The 18,757-nt window shown below is 42.2% G+C and overlaps 1 protein-coding gene across 3 annotated transcripts in view; it reads left to right on the top strand.

Moving 5' to 3' along the window:
* The window catches only part of EFCAB11 (EF-hand calcium binding domain 11), a 141,012-nt gene extending 123,055 nt beyond the window's left edge, over nt 1-17,957 (top strand). The window contains exon 6 of one of the 3 annotated variants that reach the window (XM_032405766.1): nt 16,677-17,957. In XM_032405766.1, the coding sequence (XP_032261657.1) occupies nt 16,677-16,758 (82 nt within the window). In that variant the 3' untranslated portion in view covers nt 16,759-17,957. Of the gene's footprint in view, nt 1-14,312 lie in introns of all 3 variants that reach the window. The other 2 variants (XM_032405767.1, XM_032405769.1) reach the window with 2 other exon arrangements.
* Nucleotides 17,958-18,757: the final 800 nt, after the last annotated feature.

The raw sequence follows: 18,757 nt of genomic DNA, 5'->3' as shown, positions 1-18,757 counted from the left end.
ACCTAGAACAAGTTGGAAAGGAGCAGGCCTGAGGTCTTGTTCCTAGTACTACATTCAGTGTGTACACAACTCTGAGCTGGTGGTATTCTGCAACTTGGCTTTTCTTTCCATGTAAAATCGGACCTATGTGGATTTTTGACAAAGGTGCTCATGATCCCCGAAAGCCCAGAATTATTATTAGCTGGGTGTAGAACCCTGCTGTCCGTCAAGAGACCGACCTGGTGGTCTATCCTGGTTTTGGTGCCAGCTGGATATATAACTTTAGGAAAGTTTCTTTATGCTTCTGAGCCTTAATTTTCTCATCTGTAAAAAGAAAAAAGTAGGTTGGGGGATTTCCAAAGTCCATTAAAAGGGAAAAAATGACTACATGCTGTTGCTCAGGGCAGAGGGTGGGAATCTGGAAGCTTGGTGGGCAAGTGAGAGTGGCCGTTTTTCCCGTGTTCCAGAGTATGTGAGACTCAAGGGTGGCAGCCCCGAAGCCCTCAAGACAGCTCACTTCAGGGGCGCGGCAAGGGGCGGGGGGCGCAGAGAAGCCACGGCGGCGAAGGAAAGTTCCCATCTCAGGGTGTTTGTTCAGGCCCGCGCTCCGGAGATTTCTAACACCAAGCACGAAGTTGAGTGGTTTTATCCCTGCGGTTTGGTTCGAACTAAGAAAAGGGTTCTGTTTTGTTTTCTCTTCCCCCTGGGAGCTGTGTTCAGTAAAACTTCCATACGGGGATATATTTATTATTAAAGAGTGTCAAGTGAGCCGGAGAGCCAGACCGTGCAGTCCCAGCAAGAACACGGAGGAACGTGCGCACAGCCGGCCCTGCAGAGGCGGCCGCACGCGCTCCTTTTGCGGTGCTGTCCGGAGCGTCTCTCCTTTCATTCCTTTCTTATAAACTCATATTATGGAAGCCCTCGAAGTGCTAAGTGTTTTTGCCTTTGTTGGCCATCGCCCTCGGGATGATTTGATCAAACATGAATTTTCCCTTAGCTATTGACTCAATGCCACGGAAGCTGGCAGGACAGGGAAGAGGCCGTGGCGCGTGGGCCGAGGGCGCAGGCGTTTTGCTCTGTGCGCGCACACGCGTGGGCCAGGGTGTGCGGGCCTGGGCTTCGCGGGGGGCGCGGGTGCAAAAGAACACAGGCGGCTCAGGGACTGTTTGGGAACTAGGGAACGAAGATCATCATTGTTAACACTTTGGTATTTATTCTTTCCTGTTGCTCTCCGGGGTTTTGTTGTTCAAGTGAGAGTTTTTGTTTTTACATCTTTGCTTTTTGATCATTTTGCTATTTTCACTTTTTAAAGACGTCTACAGGGGACTCCTGGGTGGCTCAGTCATTAAGTGTCTGCCTTCGGCTCAGGTCATGATCCCAGGGTCCTGGGATCGAGCCCCGCATGGGGCTCCCTGCTGGGTGGGAAGCCTGCTTCTCCCTCTCCCACTCCCCCTGCTTGTGTTCCTTCTCTCACTGTCTCTCTCTGTCAAATAAATAATAAATAAAATCTTTAAAAATTAAAAATTAAAAAAATAAAGACATCTACAATGACTGTATTTGTCTGCACTTTTGTTATTTCCTTAGGCGAGGTTCCTGGATGTGGGGCATACCATAATAGGGCGTATGAGCTATACAAATATATATACAAATATATATATTTGTCATTTTTACAACTCTTGATTCTTCTTACCGCATTGCCTAATTAACAAATGACAGTCCCTCCAGCAGCATATGCCCCTCTCGCCATGTGCTCAGCAATGACCAAATGTTACTTACTTTTCACATCTTTGCTGGTCTAACAGGTGACAATAGTATCTCATTTTTTGTGGGTTTTTTTTTTTTCACTGATTGTAGTATTGAACATTTTCACACGTTTATCCATTCTTTCTATTCCTTCTTTTGTGAATTATCTATTCAATATGTCATTTGCTCATTTTTTCTTCTTTAGTGAAAACATTTATGTTTCTATTTTTATTACAACTATTTTTCCAGTTGTATTTATTTTTATGATTTTTGAAGTACAGAAATTTTAAGTTTTCATATATTTAAATCTGTGATCTTTTCCTTCACAATTTCTTCCGTTTACTTTTATACTAAGAAAGTTTTCCTCATCTTGAGACCAGGTTAATATTCACTTCCATTTTCGTCGTTGGTTTGAATCTGTGGTTTGAATTTTCAGACTATCTGCCACTTTCATGTATTTAGAATTCACGTGATGATCTAAACATTTTTGTTTCCAAATATCCAGTTTTTCCATTATCTTTTATTAAATAGTCCCTGTTTATATATGGTGCCTTTATTATCTTATTCTGTACTGAGTTTTTTTTACACACATACACAGACCTCTCCAGGCTGTGAGCTGTTCTATTCCCTGGTCTCCTTACACAAAAGACACATCTTTTTCCCCCCCAATTCTTATAATATGTTCTTAGACTTAGTATTTCTTGTTTTCAAAGTGTTCTCAGCTCTTCCTGCCTGTTTATTTTCCAGATGAATGGTAGAATTATTTTTGTGGAGTTCCAAAAACCTCCCTTTGGGGTTTTGATGAAAATTGCATTCAACCTATAAATTAATTGGGAGGAATTTGGCATCTTTACAATATTTAGTCTTTCCAACCAGGAATACACATATGGCATGCCCCTCCACATTTTCAAATATCCTTTTGTATGTCTTAGTGGAATTTTGTATTTTTCTTTATACAAATTCAATACATTTCTTATTAAGTTATTTCCAGATTATTTTGTATTTCGGATACTTTTTAAAAAGTGGAATCTTATCCCCCTTCAATTTAGGTCCACTCTTTTTGATATTGCTTTTCCCCAGTGATTGCCAAGTACTGACAGGAATCTTAAGTGAAAAGCATATTTGTTTCTTTCCACACTTATAAACTCCGAGATTTAGAACTGGAACCAACCTTAAATATGTTTTCTTTTCATAGATGATAAAAGTGAGGTCATGAATGGTATATTAATTTATTTAAAGATCATACAGCTTGTTAGGTGAGTGGCTAAACAGGCGAATACTTCCAAACATCTGTATTCTTCGCATCATGGACATGCAAAACTTAAATATCCAAAACCAAACTCAACGCCTTCCCCTCTTGTGTTAATTTCCCGTGGCCACTGTCACGATGTACTGCTGACTTAGTGACTTAACACACACGTATATTGCCTTTTAGTTCTGGAGGTTGGAAGTCCAAAGTGGCCCTTGCTGGCTGGAAATCAAGGTGTCAGCAGGGCTGCCTTACTTCTGGAAGCTCTAGGGGCAAATCTATTTCCTCGCCCTTCCAGAGCTTCAGGAGGCTGCCCACATTCCTTGGCTCATAGCACCTTCCTCCATTTTCATAGCCAGTAGCTTAGCATCTTCCAAGTTCTCTCTGACTCTTACTGAGTCTTCTACTTCCCTCCTTCCACTTTTTTTTAACATTTTTTTATTTTGTTATGTTAATCACCATACATTACATCATTAGTTTTTGATATAGTGTTCCATGATTCATTGTTTGCGTATAACACCCAGTGCTCCATGCAGAACGTGCCCTCTTTAATACCCATCACCAGGGTAACCCATCCCCCCACCCCCCTCCCCTCTAGAACCCTCAGTTTGTTTCTCAGAGTCCATAGTCTCTCCTGGTTCGACTGTTGAATCACAGACCTGTACCTCTGAAACAAATAATACATTATATGTTAAAAAAAAAAAAAGTAGGAAGGGAAAAATGAGAATCAGAGGGGGAGATGAACCCTCCTTCCACTTTTAAGGACCCTCCAGATTACATAGGGCCTACCTGGATTATCTGGAATAATCTGCCCATTTTAAGGTCAAGAATCTTAACTCCATCAGCAGCCCTACTTTCCTTTCTCATGTGACATCACCACACGTTCTGGGGATTGGACATCTTTCGGCGGGGGGGGCATTATTCTGCCTACTACAGTAAGGATGAACTTTCAAAGTTTCTGTCTAAGCACGTTAGCCCTCTCCTTGAAGCACATCAGGGCTTCTCATGCTCCTTGGATTATGACCAAAACCCTTACATGGCTTTCCAGCTCCAGAATAGTCTTATCCCACTCACCCTCCAGCTTCATTGGGCGCCATGCTCATCCTCCCTCTATGCTCTGGCCATGGTGGCTCTTCCCATTCCTTGAAAGTACCTTGCTCTCTTGCCATGAGGCTGTCACACATGCTGTTTCCTCTGCCTGGAAAGCCCTTCTGCACCTCCCAACTATCTCTCATCCCTCAGATCTCAGCCCCGTTCTGCATCCTCAGGGTCGATGCTTGGACCTTCCCGCTCAGTCCTCTACCCCACTATCTCGTAGCACCTTCTCTCTTTCCTTCAGAGCATTTAGCACACTGGTGGTTTTACTTTACACAGAATTACTTCATTCTCTCTGGCTAGACTAAAAGGAACTCTGTTTCTTTCTTCCCCACATCTTTAGAACCTGATGCACCTAGTCCACAGTGGGCTCTTAGTGTGTGTCCCATGAATGACTAAATGAACTCAGTAACCTATTTCTAAGAAAAAGCGTTTTTATTGAATGTGTTCATTGACACATTTACAAAAGCAAAAAGGCGTTTGAAAATTCAACAAATAAGTAAATCATTATAAATCCATTTGATTAAAAACATATATAGCCATTAAAAATGAAAAAGCCTATAGCAATGGGGGGAAATGTTTGTATTATGTTTAAAATAGCAGGATACAAAATGTTCTTATGCTAGTCAGAAGGAAAAGTGCCAAAATGATCATAGCAATTGGTCCAAGATCATGGAATGGTGAGTGATACTTTTCTCCCATCGCCAAACTCTCCTGTTCACATGTCCGTATATTCAGCACACATTCCTTGCAGCCAGTGTGTGCTAGGGACTGTGTCAGGTGTAAGAACAGCACAGTGAACAAGATGTATTGGTCTCTGCCCACTGCAAGGTTACAGCCAAGTAGGAGGAAAGCTAATAATAATCATGACACAGATGATCTAGTATTCACGGACTGTTGCTGTATTTGAGAAAACTTTGCCATAGTGTGCACCACAGGCTGAAGAAAATATTTTTTAGATCACGTCCATTATTGTTATGGCATTAAAATTTTTAACTGTGTGTGTGGGGGGGATTGTAGGAGAAATATACCCATTTTCTTTAGTCTTTAGGCTTTGAAGAAGATTTCCTAAATTGTCTCTCCAATCCCTAATCACTGCTTTTTGAACATTCTAGAAGGAAAACATCTGGAATCAGGGTGAACTTCTGGTTACCTTAGTTCAACTACATTAAAAAGATTTGTGCAGGTGGTCATCAGGAGGCCATTGATGCCGCCCAATTCAGACTCATTCCCAAGCATTTGGTGGGTCCTCAGCCCCCACTTCTAGGAAACTGAAAAAGCAGAGTTTTGCCACCATAAATTCTCTTGGTTTCATCTTCTCACACTTCCGCGCTCAGTGACTGTGCCTCTGTGCTTGAGCATAATGTAAATACTTAATTTGTTTAATAAATATCCTGAAATAGCCTCTTTGAGTTGTTACTAGAAGGGCACGAACCTTTTAACTCACTTAGTCAGCGCAGATCAACACTTAATGTCTTTAATGATGATCAGGATCTTTTTTAGTGGCTGAAAATCTCCGTAATCAATGATGTGGTCCTGCCTGGAGGCAGGAGAGACTAGATAATGGGCAGAAAATGTCACGCTGGATGGGGCTAGTAATCTGAATCCCTGAAATCAGTATTAGTGTGGCCATTTATGGGAGATGCCAGTTTCTTCCCAATGCTAGGAAGAGCCCCGCCAGCACCCCAGGGCCCCTTAGTGATTTACACATTGTTGAAACCCTTCATGATGCGCCAGTTCCTGTCCTCAGCCTGAAACATCTGAGGAAAGTTCTTCCCTGCCCACCTACCCATCAAGGCCAATGCCATGCCAGCTTGCAGCACAGTGTTCACCCACCTGAAAATAATTCTCAGTACTGGGCAGGAGGAGAGAGGATTGGGGCGAGGGGGTATCATGAGATTTGTGAGACCTCATTAAGGAGGGTACATCCCCTTTTCTTTCCCCGTCCCCATACCGACCTTGAGAATTTTATTTTTATTTCAGGGATAGAAAACAAGTCCTGTTTTCTAGCTGTTATATGAAGAAGCACTTCCAGGTTTTGGTCCTAAAATATCCCCTCTGAACTTGCACTTGGAGTCCCTTGGTCTTAGCCTAGGATTTGATTAATTTAGCCATGTTCACATTCTCTGCATTTCATAATTTTGTAAACACTTGTCATATGCCCGGTGAACCTTCTTTATCTCTTTTGATTGAAATTCTCATATTAAAAGCCCTCATGGTCATTACATTTGGTGTGACTTTGTGATTATAGGTCGGCTTTATTAATAGAGAGCTTCTGATAATATGAGGGAATTGTTTCATTATGAAATGTTATTCATTTTTTATGTTGTTTATTATTGTCCACAGAACCTAGAGGTTTCAAATGGTGGGAGCACGTTGTAAATGAAAGCATAAGTAATGTATTATAATTATTCTGAACTAAGGCCAGATTTCCCACCCGCTCCATGATGCACATCAATTGGAAATGGGCTGAGATGTAAAATCTTACTTTCTTAAATGGATTATTTAAAACTAAAGTGTAAGCAATTAAAAATATTAATTTTTATGAATTCCTGCATCCTCATTTAATGGAAAAAAACAAACAAACACCTGACCTGACAAAATTTTAAAATAATGTTTCTATAAGCTATATAGAGCAAGTCCCTTGGATTTCTGGTGAAGCTCCACTAACACAGTATGATTTGGCCATGTCACAGTCCCTAGGGTGACTGTCAGGTCCTGTACTCTCCTTTGAAATGTGAGTGCTTTTAATTAGATGGAGCATTGTCTAGTTTTTGTTTCTCTATTATTATATTATTATCATTCCATTGCCAGAACTCCCAGTCTCATCTAATTGTAAGGAAGGCTGGAAAACGTGGTTTAGTTATGTTTTCGGGAAGAGAAGGAAATAAGTTTTGTGGGACATATAGCAAGCTCTACCACAGAATCAAACCTCACGCATGTCAGAATGGATAACCCATTATCCCAGCTCCTTTTCCTACCAACCTGTTTCATAGGCACCGATTTGAAATGCCTCTTTTGACCTTCGGTGAATTCCTATGTACATGTTCTGGATGTTGTTCTCACTCATTGATTGCTGGGTCTTAATCACACTGTTTTACTTACTGACGCTCTATATTATGTTTTGATACCACATGTATTTTCCAAAACATATTCTGAATCTCTGGCACATTTACTTTTCCAGATAAACTTTAGCTTCAGATTTCCTAAGAAAGGAAAAAAATAAGCAAAGAAAAAACTCTCCAGTTTCCCTATCATGTATTATTAAATATATGTTCTACTTGAAAACATGATACTATTAGAGAAGATAAGCATTATTTGACAACTGGTATCTTCTGACTCCGAGGAAGTATGATTCTAAAAAGCAAGCTTCCTATCACACGGTGGCTAACAATGTTATTAGCAGGGACTTATAAACGGGTTGAATGTTTATGGTTCATATTTCAACTTCAAGTCTGTTTGTTGCATTAGCAAAATGAAGCTCATTAAGCCTTTTCTTTTGGACCATCTCTTCAAGCCTCTGAGTCCACTAATACTCAGCTTTCTTGTCTGAGCGTATATAATCTTTCCCACATTACACTTGAAAGTTCAGCTCATTCCTAAACCTCCAGTCAAGGATATGAACTTGTTGCTTTCAGAGAGGCCGCATCTGTGCACTGAGCCATCACGCCATCTGTTAAAGTGGTCAGAGTTCATTTTATTGCCTCCTTTGTGGAAGGACTTGTACTGTAAAAGCGTGTGTTATTGAAAACATAATTTTCCTCATCATTATGCTTTCTTTCTAGCCGGATCATAACCTGCAAGAAATCTATTGAGCAGAGAGTGAAAAGCTCTTCAGAATAGCTGTTCTTAAGAGATTAAATGATTGCCATCTCTGTCCCATTTCTTTTATCTCATAATCAAGTTCAAGATGATACGAGATATCTCAGCTGAAGTGATTATATATTTGAAATAGAAATGGCTTTATCTCCGTTCATATTTCACACTGTTGAAGGCAGGATCATTTTCCCCCCATTTACATTTATATATGTATGGTTCTTTACAACTGTCTGCAGGGTTAAAGATTCAAAGTACTTTTTGAAGGCAAAAATAGCTAACAGGAGTTCGGTTGTATTTTTAAATGTTCTGTGCACAAAGACCCTAAGTTGTATATTAAGATCCAGCTTAGATTCATCAAAATTTAGAGCCGTATCAAATCTTGGCAAGTCATAGCCCAGCCATTCTTGACAAGTGAAGAGCTTGGCCCTCAGAGCAGCTAAGACACTTGCCCAGGGTCACACAGCCTAGCTGAGACAAAAGCTTCCTCCTGGGCCATTTCTGCTGGACCACGCTGCCTTCCCCCCTGCCATATTCAGAGCAAACCTGTCACACACAGCTGCTGTGGGGAAAGAATGGAAGGGCTAGTGACCCAAAAGCATAGGAACCAGATTTTTTCTGTAATTGGTTCAAAGACATTCACTTTGGCTTCTGTTCTTTATCCTTAAAGCTGCCGGATCTGTGCTGTTTTCTTACATCACAATTTCTCTTCCAGGATTCAAACTGAGAAAAAAGATCATGTCACTATTTATTGGTAGCTCTGCTAAAACACTTGCTAGAGAAGGAATATGACACTATTTGCCGGAAGTGAGACATCGGGCTGTAAGTTGATTGCATTTATCCACATGCCCACAAGTAGTCAATAATCAAGCATACTGAAATTACATTCTTTCCTCCTTTTAAAATATTTCTAGCTTTAAATAAGACTCCCCATTTTTAAAATCTAGTAAATAGGAAAAAGTGAGTCATTATTTATAGTTAATCACTTTTGCCAGCTGTGACTGCATTTCATATCCATTTGTCTTTTTTGTCTTGGACTGGAGAATCTATCCTGTCGCTCTGTAAGGAAAAAACCATATTGGTCCCATCAATAGCCTCTTTCAGCACATAATCACAGTTAAGGCGCTGCAAATAGAGATTTTTGTTGGATGCAGCAAGAAAAGTAACTTCGTTAGAATGCAGAACTGTGGAGAATAATCCCGAATCTTGAGATAGCACCTAACAAGAAAATCTGAATTATTTTAGGGTTCATTTCAAAATGGAATAATCATTTCAAAAATATTGTATTTATGTGTGTCTATTCTAAGTCTGCCAAGTTCCAGATACTGCAAGGTTTAGAAAAGATTTCAGATGGGATCCCTGGTATGTCAGGATACTTTAATTTGAAAGTATCAGGAATCCATTTCCAACCACCTTGAACACCCCAGGGACTTTACTGGGTCAGGTGACTAAGAATTTTGACCTCAGGCATGCTTCAGGTCTGGTTTGATTAGGCTCCAGCTCACTCTGCTAGTCTTCTGACTCTTTCTCTCACTGTGGATAGCCCCATTCTTGGGCTGATAATTGACATTTACGAGCATGTACAGAAAATTTTTGGATCAATGCACCATTGGTTCACAGAACTGTGGAGATTGCATCCTTGTGGTAGGAAGAGGACAGTTGTAACGCCAAGCCTCACCTCTGCCTCCCAGCTACTCAAGGAAAGGGCTTCTCCTTAACTCACAAACAGAATTCCTAGGCTTCATTATGGTCGAACCAACTCTTTACCATTCAGCAGTGGCCAAGGGAGAAATGCCATGTACCAATTGGCCAGTCGATCCTTGAACCCAATCACTGTGGTGAGGAGGGAGAGGATTATAGTGCTTGCCTTCGGCCAGTTAGCTCCCACTCCTGGAACTTGGAGTGGCAAGCCATCCACCCAAATCACACAGCTGCCGAGTAGCACAGGGGGTGTAGGATGGATGCTGGGGAAGGACCCAACAAAATCCACTGCGTCTTTCATTTAGAAAGCTGAACCTGGTCTTAAGTTTTGCCTGGCTTGTGTCATTCTTCATTCCTGACCTGGTCTGGCCAGCCTTTTATCCTTCACGGTTCATCCAGCATGCCCAATTCCACCACCTTCTCGTGGCCAGTCCACGGCTGCACCTCTGTCTCCACAAGGCCAGAGTCCTCTCTTCTCCCTAGGAACATCTTGTTCTCATGCTAAAGAAATAAGTAATTGCTGACAGACTAAATATTATTAAATAAGACATGTGTTTGAGACAGAGAAGACTGCTCCTATCATTTTCTGGTGACCCCTGGCATTTCAGTTGTCTTGAGCTTCAAACTTCAGAGCTCTTCTTAAAGGCAATATTTCATTTGCTCTAAAAATGTTTCCAGAGGAACACTCTGATCTATTTCAAGTAGTGAGATACCCCTCACCTGAATTGAGAATCTGACGTGACAGGTTATTGCTGATGGCAACTGAAATGCCCCGGGAGAACTTTATCTCTCAAAATAAACTTTCCACTGTGTCTCAGCCTGGGTTCTTCCTGAAAGTGGGGCTTTAGGTGAGGAATCGCATGCAGGTTGTTTGTTTGGGAAATGACCTCCGTGAGCAAGCGCAGGACAGAGACTGAGGGCAAGCCAGTACAAGGATCTGTGAACCAAGTTTGTGACTTCTGGAAGCGACTAGAGCTTGATCCCACCAGAACCTCCAGGGAGCCGAGCCGAACAACTTCAGAGCTGTCTGCCTGCCTGAGGGACAGGAGAGAGCCGACATCCACTGACGCCTTCTCCCTCCCTGGGCAGGGGTTGGCCCATGGGGTGTCAACTCCTTATTTTTTCACACTTCCAGGCAGTATCCATGCGAGGGCCACCCCCAGGTGTTAGCAGTCCCAGGAAGACAGTGAGAGCTACTTGGTGTGGGGTGCACCGAGGGGTGGTACTCCAGCCATGACCGGGCTAAAAGATGGGGGTGAGAACACGAGGTGGGTGCACGGGGAGTCCACCACTCACTGAACAGCCAGAGTCCCACAGGAACCTAGAAAAGACCAGAAACCATCTACACATCTCTTATCTTTCCTGCATGTCTGAATGGCTTTTCTTAACACGTGTCTTTAAAAAGGTAAAATTAATAAACACATTACCAACTGGATTGCCATAGAGCCCGGCAGGACTCTCATCAACAAAGAGGCAAGCTCGCCGGTGGAAAGAACCAGCGGGCTCCTCAGAAGAGAAGGCTGTCATCATCACATCTTCAATTGGCGGGTCCTCTCATCCCCAGCAGGAGCTCCTTGCTTGGAGGGTAATTTCTATTCTCACTGCTCAGTCAGGATGACAGCTTTGTCCCTAATGTGGTGGCAGTTTTGACTTTAGCTTAAATTATTCCATAAAGAATCAAAGAGAAAGAGATTCTCTCTCCTTTTTTCCCCCCACCCCAAAAATTCCACCAGAAAACTTTTCTAATTTAAATCTTTGCCTCCACATTAAATTTCTCATTCATGTTGTAGGTGAATCAAATACAGCGCCAACTTTCAAAACCCTGTGTGACGATCACAGTGACTCAAAATAATTGCTGTCTGTCAGTGTATTTGCTGGGAACACAGATGTGCCTGTCACTGGCTCTGTTATCACACCAAGAGCTTGCCTCTCGAGTGCGGTCTTCTCTGGGCTCCATTCAGAACCTTGGTGTCAGCAAGACAGAGCGTTGGGGCAGTTATCTGCATAATCCATCCAAGAAACATGTGTGCCTCAGCTGCCCCTGAAATCACCTGTTTAACAAAAAAAAGTCCTTAGAGCAATTATTGTAGTAAGTGTAGATTTAGCTGGAATGTTCCAAAGAATTGCCTCCAACTGTGGTTCCTCTAGCTTAGTACTTTTGAAACAGGGACGATTTTGTCCCTCAAGGGACACTCGGCAATATCCGGAGACATTTTGGGCTGTCATAGCTGGGGAGCGAGGAGGGAGGGTACCACGGACATCGTGAGGATAGAGCCCAGGGATGCTGCAGCGCCCAGGACAGACCCCCACAGTAAAGGATTATCCAGCCCAATGCTGCTCTACCTGTTGAGGGTTTACACATTGTAAAATAAGGCCAGCTTTTTAGAAAATTTGGACTGAAGGAAAATATTCCTTCAGTTGAAAAATATCAATAATATTAAAAAATACTCTAAGACAAAATAACCCAAAAGAGAAGTTTCTGCTTACCGTTTCACATTCAAGTTCTGCCCAAATGAATTAGACATTTATAAGATTGTAATTATAATACATACTAGTTTGTGTTCTTGTTTCCACTCAGAAATGTCACGTTTATAGTCTCTGTATCATTTTGATAGAGAATATTCCTTTGTTTCAATGTAATGAAATTAAAGCATTCCCTCTTTGTTTCTTTCCTTCATTTTTAATTTAAAAAAATTATTTATTTAAAATTTTTTTAAGTAACTTGGGCAAAGCATGTACTCCAGTCTGAAATCCGGCTTGGGAGACCTGGCCATGCGGCAATCTTGAATTATTTTACAAAAACTATTTGCCAAAAAATAGCTACTTTCTCAAGATTACAAGAAATAGTTATTGTGTAAATATTTTCGTACAAGAAACACTTACTACTTGTGAAAAACAGTCACTATTTATATATTTTTAAAATTAGAAAACCCCCTATGTTTCTCTTCAGAACATATTAAAGCAACACTCTGGCCTCCCTTAGTAAAAGAATCGCAGTGTGAAACCCTGGCTCCTTCAGGGTGGGGCCCACTTAGCCTCTGGGTCACAGCCCATCTAGTCCTGGCTGTTGGAGTCCACACAGCATCACAAAAAGGAGAGAACAGAATCTTGCTTAACAAGTCAGGATGTAACAGACAAATGCTAAAGCTCATGCTGATGAAAGTAATTATAACCACTTACAGGAGGAGTCAGAAAATGTTTATATTTTAACAGAAAACTGTCAGAACCTAGCTAAGTGGACACAGTCTGGTCTTGCCTGAAATTCTCAATGTGTCCCAGTGTCAGCCTGGGTGTTCCTGTGCATCACAATTAAAACAGTGTTGCCTGGAAGCCCCATTGCACACCCTGCAGGATTTTAAAGCACTTCTGGAGCTTTTTTATAATTTCTGGGAGGCCCATGACTCTGAGTTCGCATTTCTCTGCATTAGTTCGGCTGATGGATCGTCGAACCCTTCCCCACTGTTCTTACTGGCTCGTGCACCTGCTCAGGTGGAACTCCTCTCCTAACCCAGACTTAAGCTTCGAAGTCAACACAGAACCCCCCCCCCCAACACACACACATACACACACACCATCCCCAGTGGAGTGTGTGCCTGTTGGACCCCTTGGTGAGGATACGGGAGGTTGTAACGAGTAACACAGACACTTTGAAACACAAGGTAAACATAGCAGTTAATTAAAGGACTTCTGATCACCACACCCCTGCAGACTTTCTCAGGGGCCACTTCCCTTCATGGAGCATCCCCACCTCCTGCTTCTCCGTGGCCCCTTCTTCCTCTTCTCTCTCTTATCTGGCTTGTCATCCCCTTCCACCCGAGGATCCTAAATTGTTCGTGCTGAGTTACACACAGCAGCTCAGCTCTGCTGAGTCTCTGCTCCACAAATCAGTCCCACGTCTGCCTTTTGCATCTCAAAAACAGGCAAACCAGGAAGCCTTCAATTTAGCTGGACCTACATTTCTAGACAGCGGTTACTGTTGTTAACGGCATTTATTTTCCTCTCATTACATCTATATGAGCTTTGTTAACTCCTTTGAAAAGCCGGTTCTGAAATAGATGCCTATATACTTGTCTGTATCTATATCCATGTGTCTGGCGGAAGAGCTGCTACTTAGCTGGGTCGGAGCGCTCGGGCTTCGGCTACAGGGCAGGGTAGACTCAGATGTGTCTAGCGTCTGCCTCAGTTTCCAATTTCCTGCTCTGTATTTATCTCTGTGTTGTTCAGCCCGACACTCAAGTGGTTCCTTCCATCCGTGTTCTGCTCTGTAGCCTCATTCGCCAGAGCTCACCTCTCTCTCACTTGGTCTCTCTTGCACCTAGTCTGTGTTTGCAAAATGCAATTGGGTGTGGAGACCATAATTGACTATTCCTTATGGGTCCCCGGGCGATGGTTCCTAGGGGCCTTCTTCAGTGCATATTATTTCTCTGGCTGGTTTCCAGACTCCGTAAAAGCAGTGATGATATACTCTCTTTCTTCGACCCCCAACCCTTCCCGGGAGTCGGTAGATATTCCATAATGTTGTCAGCTGTTTCTCCAGATTCGTTGATTCCACAAATTCATGTACTCTGCAGACATTTGTCGTCTGCTGTGGGCTGAGAGGTGGGGACACAGCCAGAAACAGGAGAAAGTTCTCACCCCTTGAATTCATTTCTAGTTGGGGTGAGAGGCGGTGGAGTGTTTTGTGCTCAGCGTGTGTTGGTCACACCAGAACGGCACGCCCTCCTTTCAGAACCGGAGCGAACTCCTGTTGACGTGGAATGCAGTGAACGGGAGCGATGAGACTTGGTCCCTAAAGACGTGTCTTCATCTCCGCGCAGACTGCGTCGAGCCACCAGCCGCATCTGCTCTTCCACCACTCTGCTGTTCCAGTGTGGGTGCTGTGAAACCTTCCCTCTTCAAGGCAACTCCGCCCGCAGTGAAAAACAATATATTTCAGCTTTTAAAATTATAGCTCTGAAATGTGAATTTCCTCTTCACCCTCCTTGAGACAACCAGACCACGCTCTCTCTCTCTCTCTCTCTCACTCTCTCTCTCACAGACACACACAATAATGAGGAGGAAAAGTCAGAAGATAGAAGGTATTTTACCCCGTCTCATTCTAAATATAAACACGATGTTCCTCCATTCACTATGTGAATAAAATGCCACTACAAACCTTATGAATAAATGTTTCCATTTTAACGATTCTTGGTTATACCGTGCCCATTTTATGATGGGAAGTTTTGGCAAAGACAGCAAGAAAAATAAGTGAATGCAATTACAATGAAGGTTATTTACTGAGAAAAAGGGATTCCCTTTTCCACAAACATTCAGCATCTCAGTAAGTGAACAAACACACTGAGAAAATATTATCAGAAGCAGTTTATTCTAAACATTACTTTTCTAGTTATCCTCTTTAACCCACCCTCTGGGATTTGTAGTTCAACCATACCAGTTCAGAGTGGAAAGAAAAAAGGGCCACTTATCTAATCCATTTCCTTCAGAAAAAACACATAGGCAATATTAAGAATCTTCAGTTATCTAATTTAATAAAAGGGAAGGTTTATATTCCGTAGTCAGTAACATGTGATACTGATTATTTCTAATCCCTTAGAAGAGATCTGACATTCTGCTTTTGGTCCTGTATAGCATGAAATCATCATGTATATTTTACCAAAAGAAGTAGCAAGAATAATGGCCTCTGCAGTCTACAGTCATTTTCTACGAACACACTGCAACATGGTTTCGCCCTGGGGCAGAGAAGTAGGGATTTTCTCTACTTCAAAAGAATGAAAAATTATCATCACTATCCAGAACCATTATAGACTTCGGAGACTTTGGCATGAAATATTCAGAAAGTTTATTTTAGAATTCAATATTTTAAAAGCCTGCTTTAAAACTATTACAGTGATTAGTGGCTCTGTTACTTGGGCCAGTCTTTGCTTTCAAAAGCCCTGTGTCATGGTTGATACCATTTGTTGTTTCAACAAAATGTAATTTGCATCAACCACAAGAGCTCTACATAAGGAATGTAATGCATTGTTTTAGAAGGCCCCCCAAAGAGGAATTGTGACCACTGCTCATCAGTTACCCTTTCAAACACACTTCTGAAATAAACGTTACCTTTCCTGGTCATGGTTGAAATGTGTTTCTAATGCTGTGATTTTTGTCCTTCTGACATGTGTTATCTTACCCATGTGGAGGGGGCGCGATTTCTCTGTCCCTGTTGAGGGAGCAATGCTCCTGTCTCAGTGGTTCTCAGGACACACACGGCCAACCCAACCGAGGCCACCCACAGCCTCAGCCAACCAGCCAGAGGCTCCCATCTTCACTGCTCTTCCTAGGAGTCCGAAAAGCTGATCGGATGTTTGTGAGGATTTAACACAACTTCCGAGGCCAGTGAAGACTTCTGGAGCTAGAGTTAGCCACGTGAAATTGCAATACAACCCCTTCTCCTTGGACTAGTCTATTTACGTAGGGAGGCAACGTGCAGTAGAGTACTTAGAGAGCGTTGGTTTGGGAATGTCATGGTCTCGATTTGCGTTCCAAGTCTGCCCACTTACCAGCAGTGTGATCTTGTGAAGTTGGTGGACCGCTTTCAGCTCAGTGTCTCTGTCTGTAAAGTGGACCCATGCCAGCACCATGCTGAGATTCGATGAGACGAGGAATGCCAAGGCAGCTCGGTGCAGGTGTCAATCATTGTTCCCATCATTGCTATTTATTCCCCAAACATTTTTCTTATCTCTCGTTGGTTTATTACACATTTCTGTTGTGTATTGCATATATATTTGTTGATAAATCACAGAAAGAATGTGCAGGATGACAAGAAAAAACATCATTTCTGCTTTTTAAAAAAAAAACCTGTGCATTTGGCTTCATTCCTTTAAATGTATTGAATATATTATTTTTGTAGGTTTTAATAAATACCTTTTCCTTTCCTTCCCACCATAGGCATTATCAGTATAAGAAAAAAATAGGCATCAAATTTGCCTTCAAGTAGGTGCCTCTCACTCATAGACATGCAAAGAAATAAAGATTGTGGAGTGCTCTTGATGGAGAAGTGTGACAAAAATAACCTGTAAATAACTAAATAATTTTTTGTTTCATTTTCCAGGGAAGTAGATCAAGACTCAGACGGTCTTGTCAGCTTTAAAGACTTTGAATATGCCATGAACTATGGACAAAATGAAGCCTAACTATTGTGAACTGCTTTTGGCAACTTCTGGGGAGACAAATAGATTGTAATGTATATTTAAATGTCAAACTCTGCTCCGTTAGTGATGTAATTATGCTGCATACTTGTGATTAAACTCTCCATTGTGGTTTTCAGATGCTGATATTACTTGCATCGCAGAATCCTAGAGGTAGGTGGTCATTACAGGTAGTCTTCCATGGGCCTAGCAGCCCTGAGCCAGGCTGCTGCTGGCTCGGCCACTAGGGCAGGTCCCCACCCCTTCTCTTCACTCTCAACCCACCACACCCACCCACACTGTGGGCTGGGGCACTCCACTCACTAGTCCTCACCACCCCACCTGCTCGCTCCCTGATTCTCACTGGTTCCTAATGCCTGGAGAGAAGTCACTTTTTCCTGCCAATGGTACCAGTTTCCTTCTTGCATTCAACTTGTTTTGAACAAATAATAGCACCGGTGTGTACTGAGTGCTTAACGATGTTCCAAGCAATGATCAAAAAAGCATTGGAAAAACAAGGACTTAAGATTTCCCTAAGATAACGGACCCAGTGTCAAAATCATCATTGAAAAATGGCCCTAGGGCACTCGCTGTACGCGATTAAAAAAAAACCAGATTGGGCTGACACAAGTAAGTCTTCCCCAGCTGTATACACAGGAAGAAGAGCGTGCAGTAAGGGAGGATACTGGGGGCAAAAGACTTATTTGCGGAGCCCTTTCAGATGGCTTGGGCCTGGGGCTCGTGTGGCTACTCTGTGTGTCCTCTGCTGCACGCTTCCTGGCTGGGGAGCCCCGCCTGCACCGAGAGCCTGAGCCGTCTGCGTTCACATTCTCCGTCTTTTGCCCGTCGGTCCGGGGGATCTGGTAATTGCTGTGCCGGAACAGAAACTGTGACACAGGACCCTCAGCACGCATTTTACATAAATGCTGGTATCCGTGCCAATATTTTAGCTCTAAGTGTTCCGAAATCGTAACGTTAACACTAGGAAAACATCTAATTCAAATTTTAAAAGTAGTAAACATTTAAAGATCAAGTAAAAATAGACATTTGTACAATAGAAACATTAAACAAGCATCACTTGAACACAAATTATTGGCAGATAAAAACAAGGTCTTAAACTTATTATAAATCAAAGGAGCCTCAGGAGACAAAACAATATAATTTGATGTTCTTGGAATAGAAAAAAGAACATTAGGTAAGGACTAATAAAGAATGGACTTTAGTTAATAATAAGTAGTAGTATCTTCACAATTTTTCTGCAAATCTAAAGCTATTCCAAAATAAAAAGACCGTTTTAAAAATCTTATTCAAAGATCAGCAAACTAAACATTATCAAAAATGAAGAAAACTTTGAAAATCATTGAGAAGTACAAATGAATATTGTTTCAAAAACAAAGTGGATCCAAGGTATCCTTGAGTATCATGTGTGTTTTAGTACAAATTGTTCCAGCTGATGGAAAGCCCTTTCTGACTTTGGGTAGAGTTTTGTTCAGGAAGTGTTTTCATCAGAACTTAAATAGTTGAGTCATTGGTCTTCATCTCATTATATAAGTGATACTGATTTTAGATTTTTTTAAATATCGAAATCAGAGTAAGCCACCAAGGAAGTGCCAGTATTTCAGAAATTGCCAGAATGCCAAAACCTTGAACTGCAGTCACCATTTGGACGTTATTTCTCCTGGGAAACATGACAAGAGAAAGAGAGGATTCACTTTCTCCAGTTGATGTGGGAGGCCAGAGGCCAGGCTGGGAATAGCTATCGGGCAACTCCCTTGACCCTGGATTAGTCCGGGCTTTTTTCGGTCTCAATGACAGAAATCTACCCAAACGAGCTTAGATGCAAAGGGAACTTACTAGAAAATACTGGGCTAGCTTACGGAGTCTAACATAAGGAGGGCAGTGGTGCAGCTGAGTTTCAAGATAACTAGCAGTGCAAGTACCTCCAGACCCCGCCTCTGTGCCATATGAACCATCAGCCTCACTTGGTTCCAAAAAGGAGTTGGCC

The sequence above is a fragment of the Phoca vitulina genome, unplaced genomic scaffold (genome assembly GCF_004348235.1).
Source record: "Phoca vitulina isolate PV1807 unplaced genomic scaffold, GSC_HSeal_1.0 scaffold7, whole genome shotgun sequence".
Classification (NCBI taxonomy): Eukaryota; Metazoa; Chordata; class Mammalia; order Carnivora; family Phocidae; genus Phoca; species Phoca vitulina.
The sequence above is the reverse complement of the archived record's forward strand: the minus strand, read 5'-3'. Positions and strand labels throughout refer to the sequence as shown.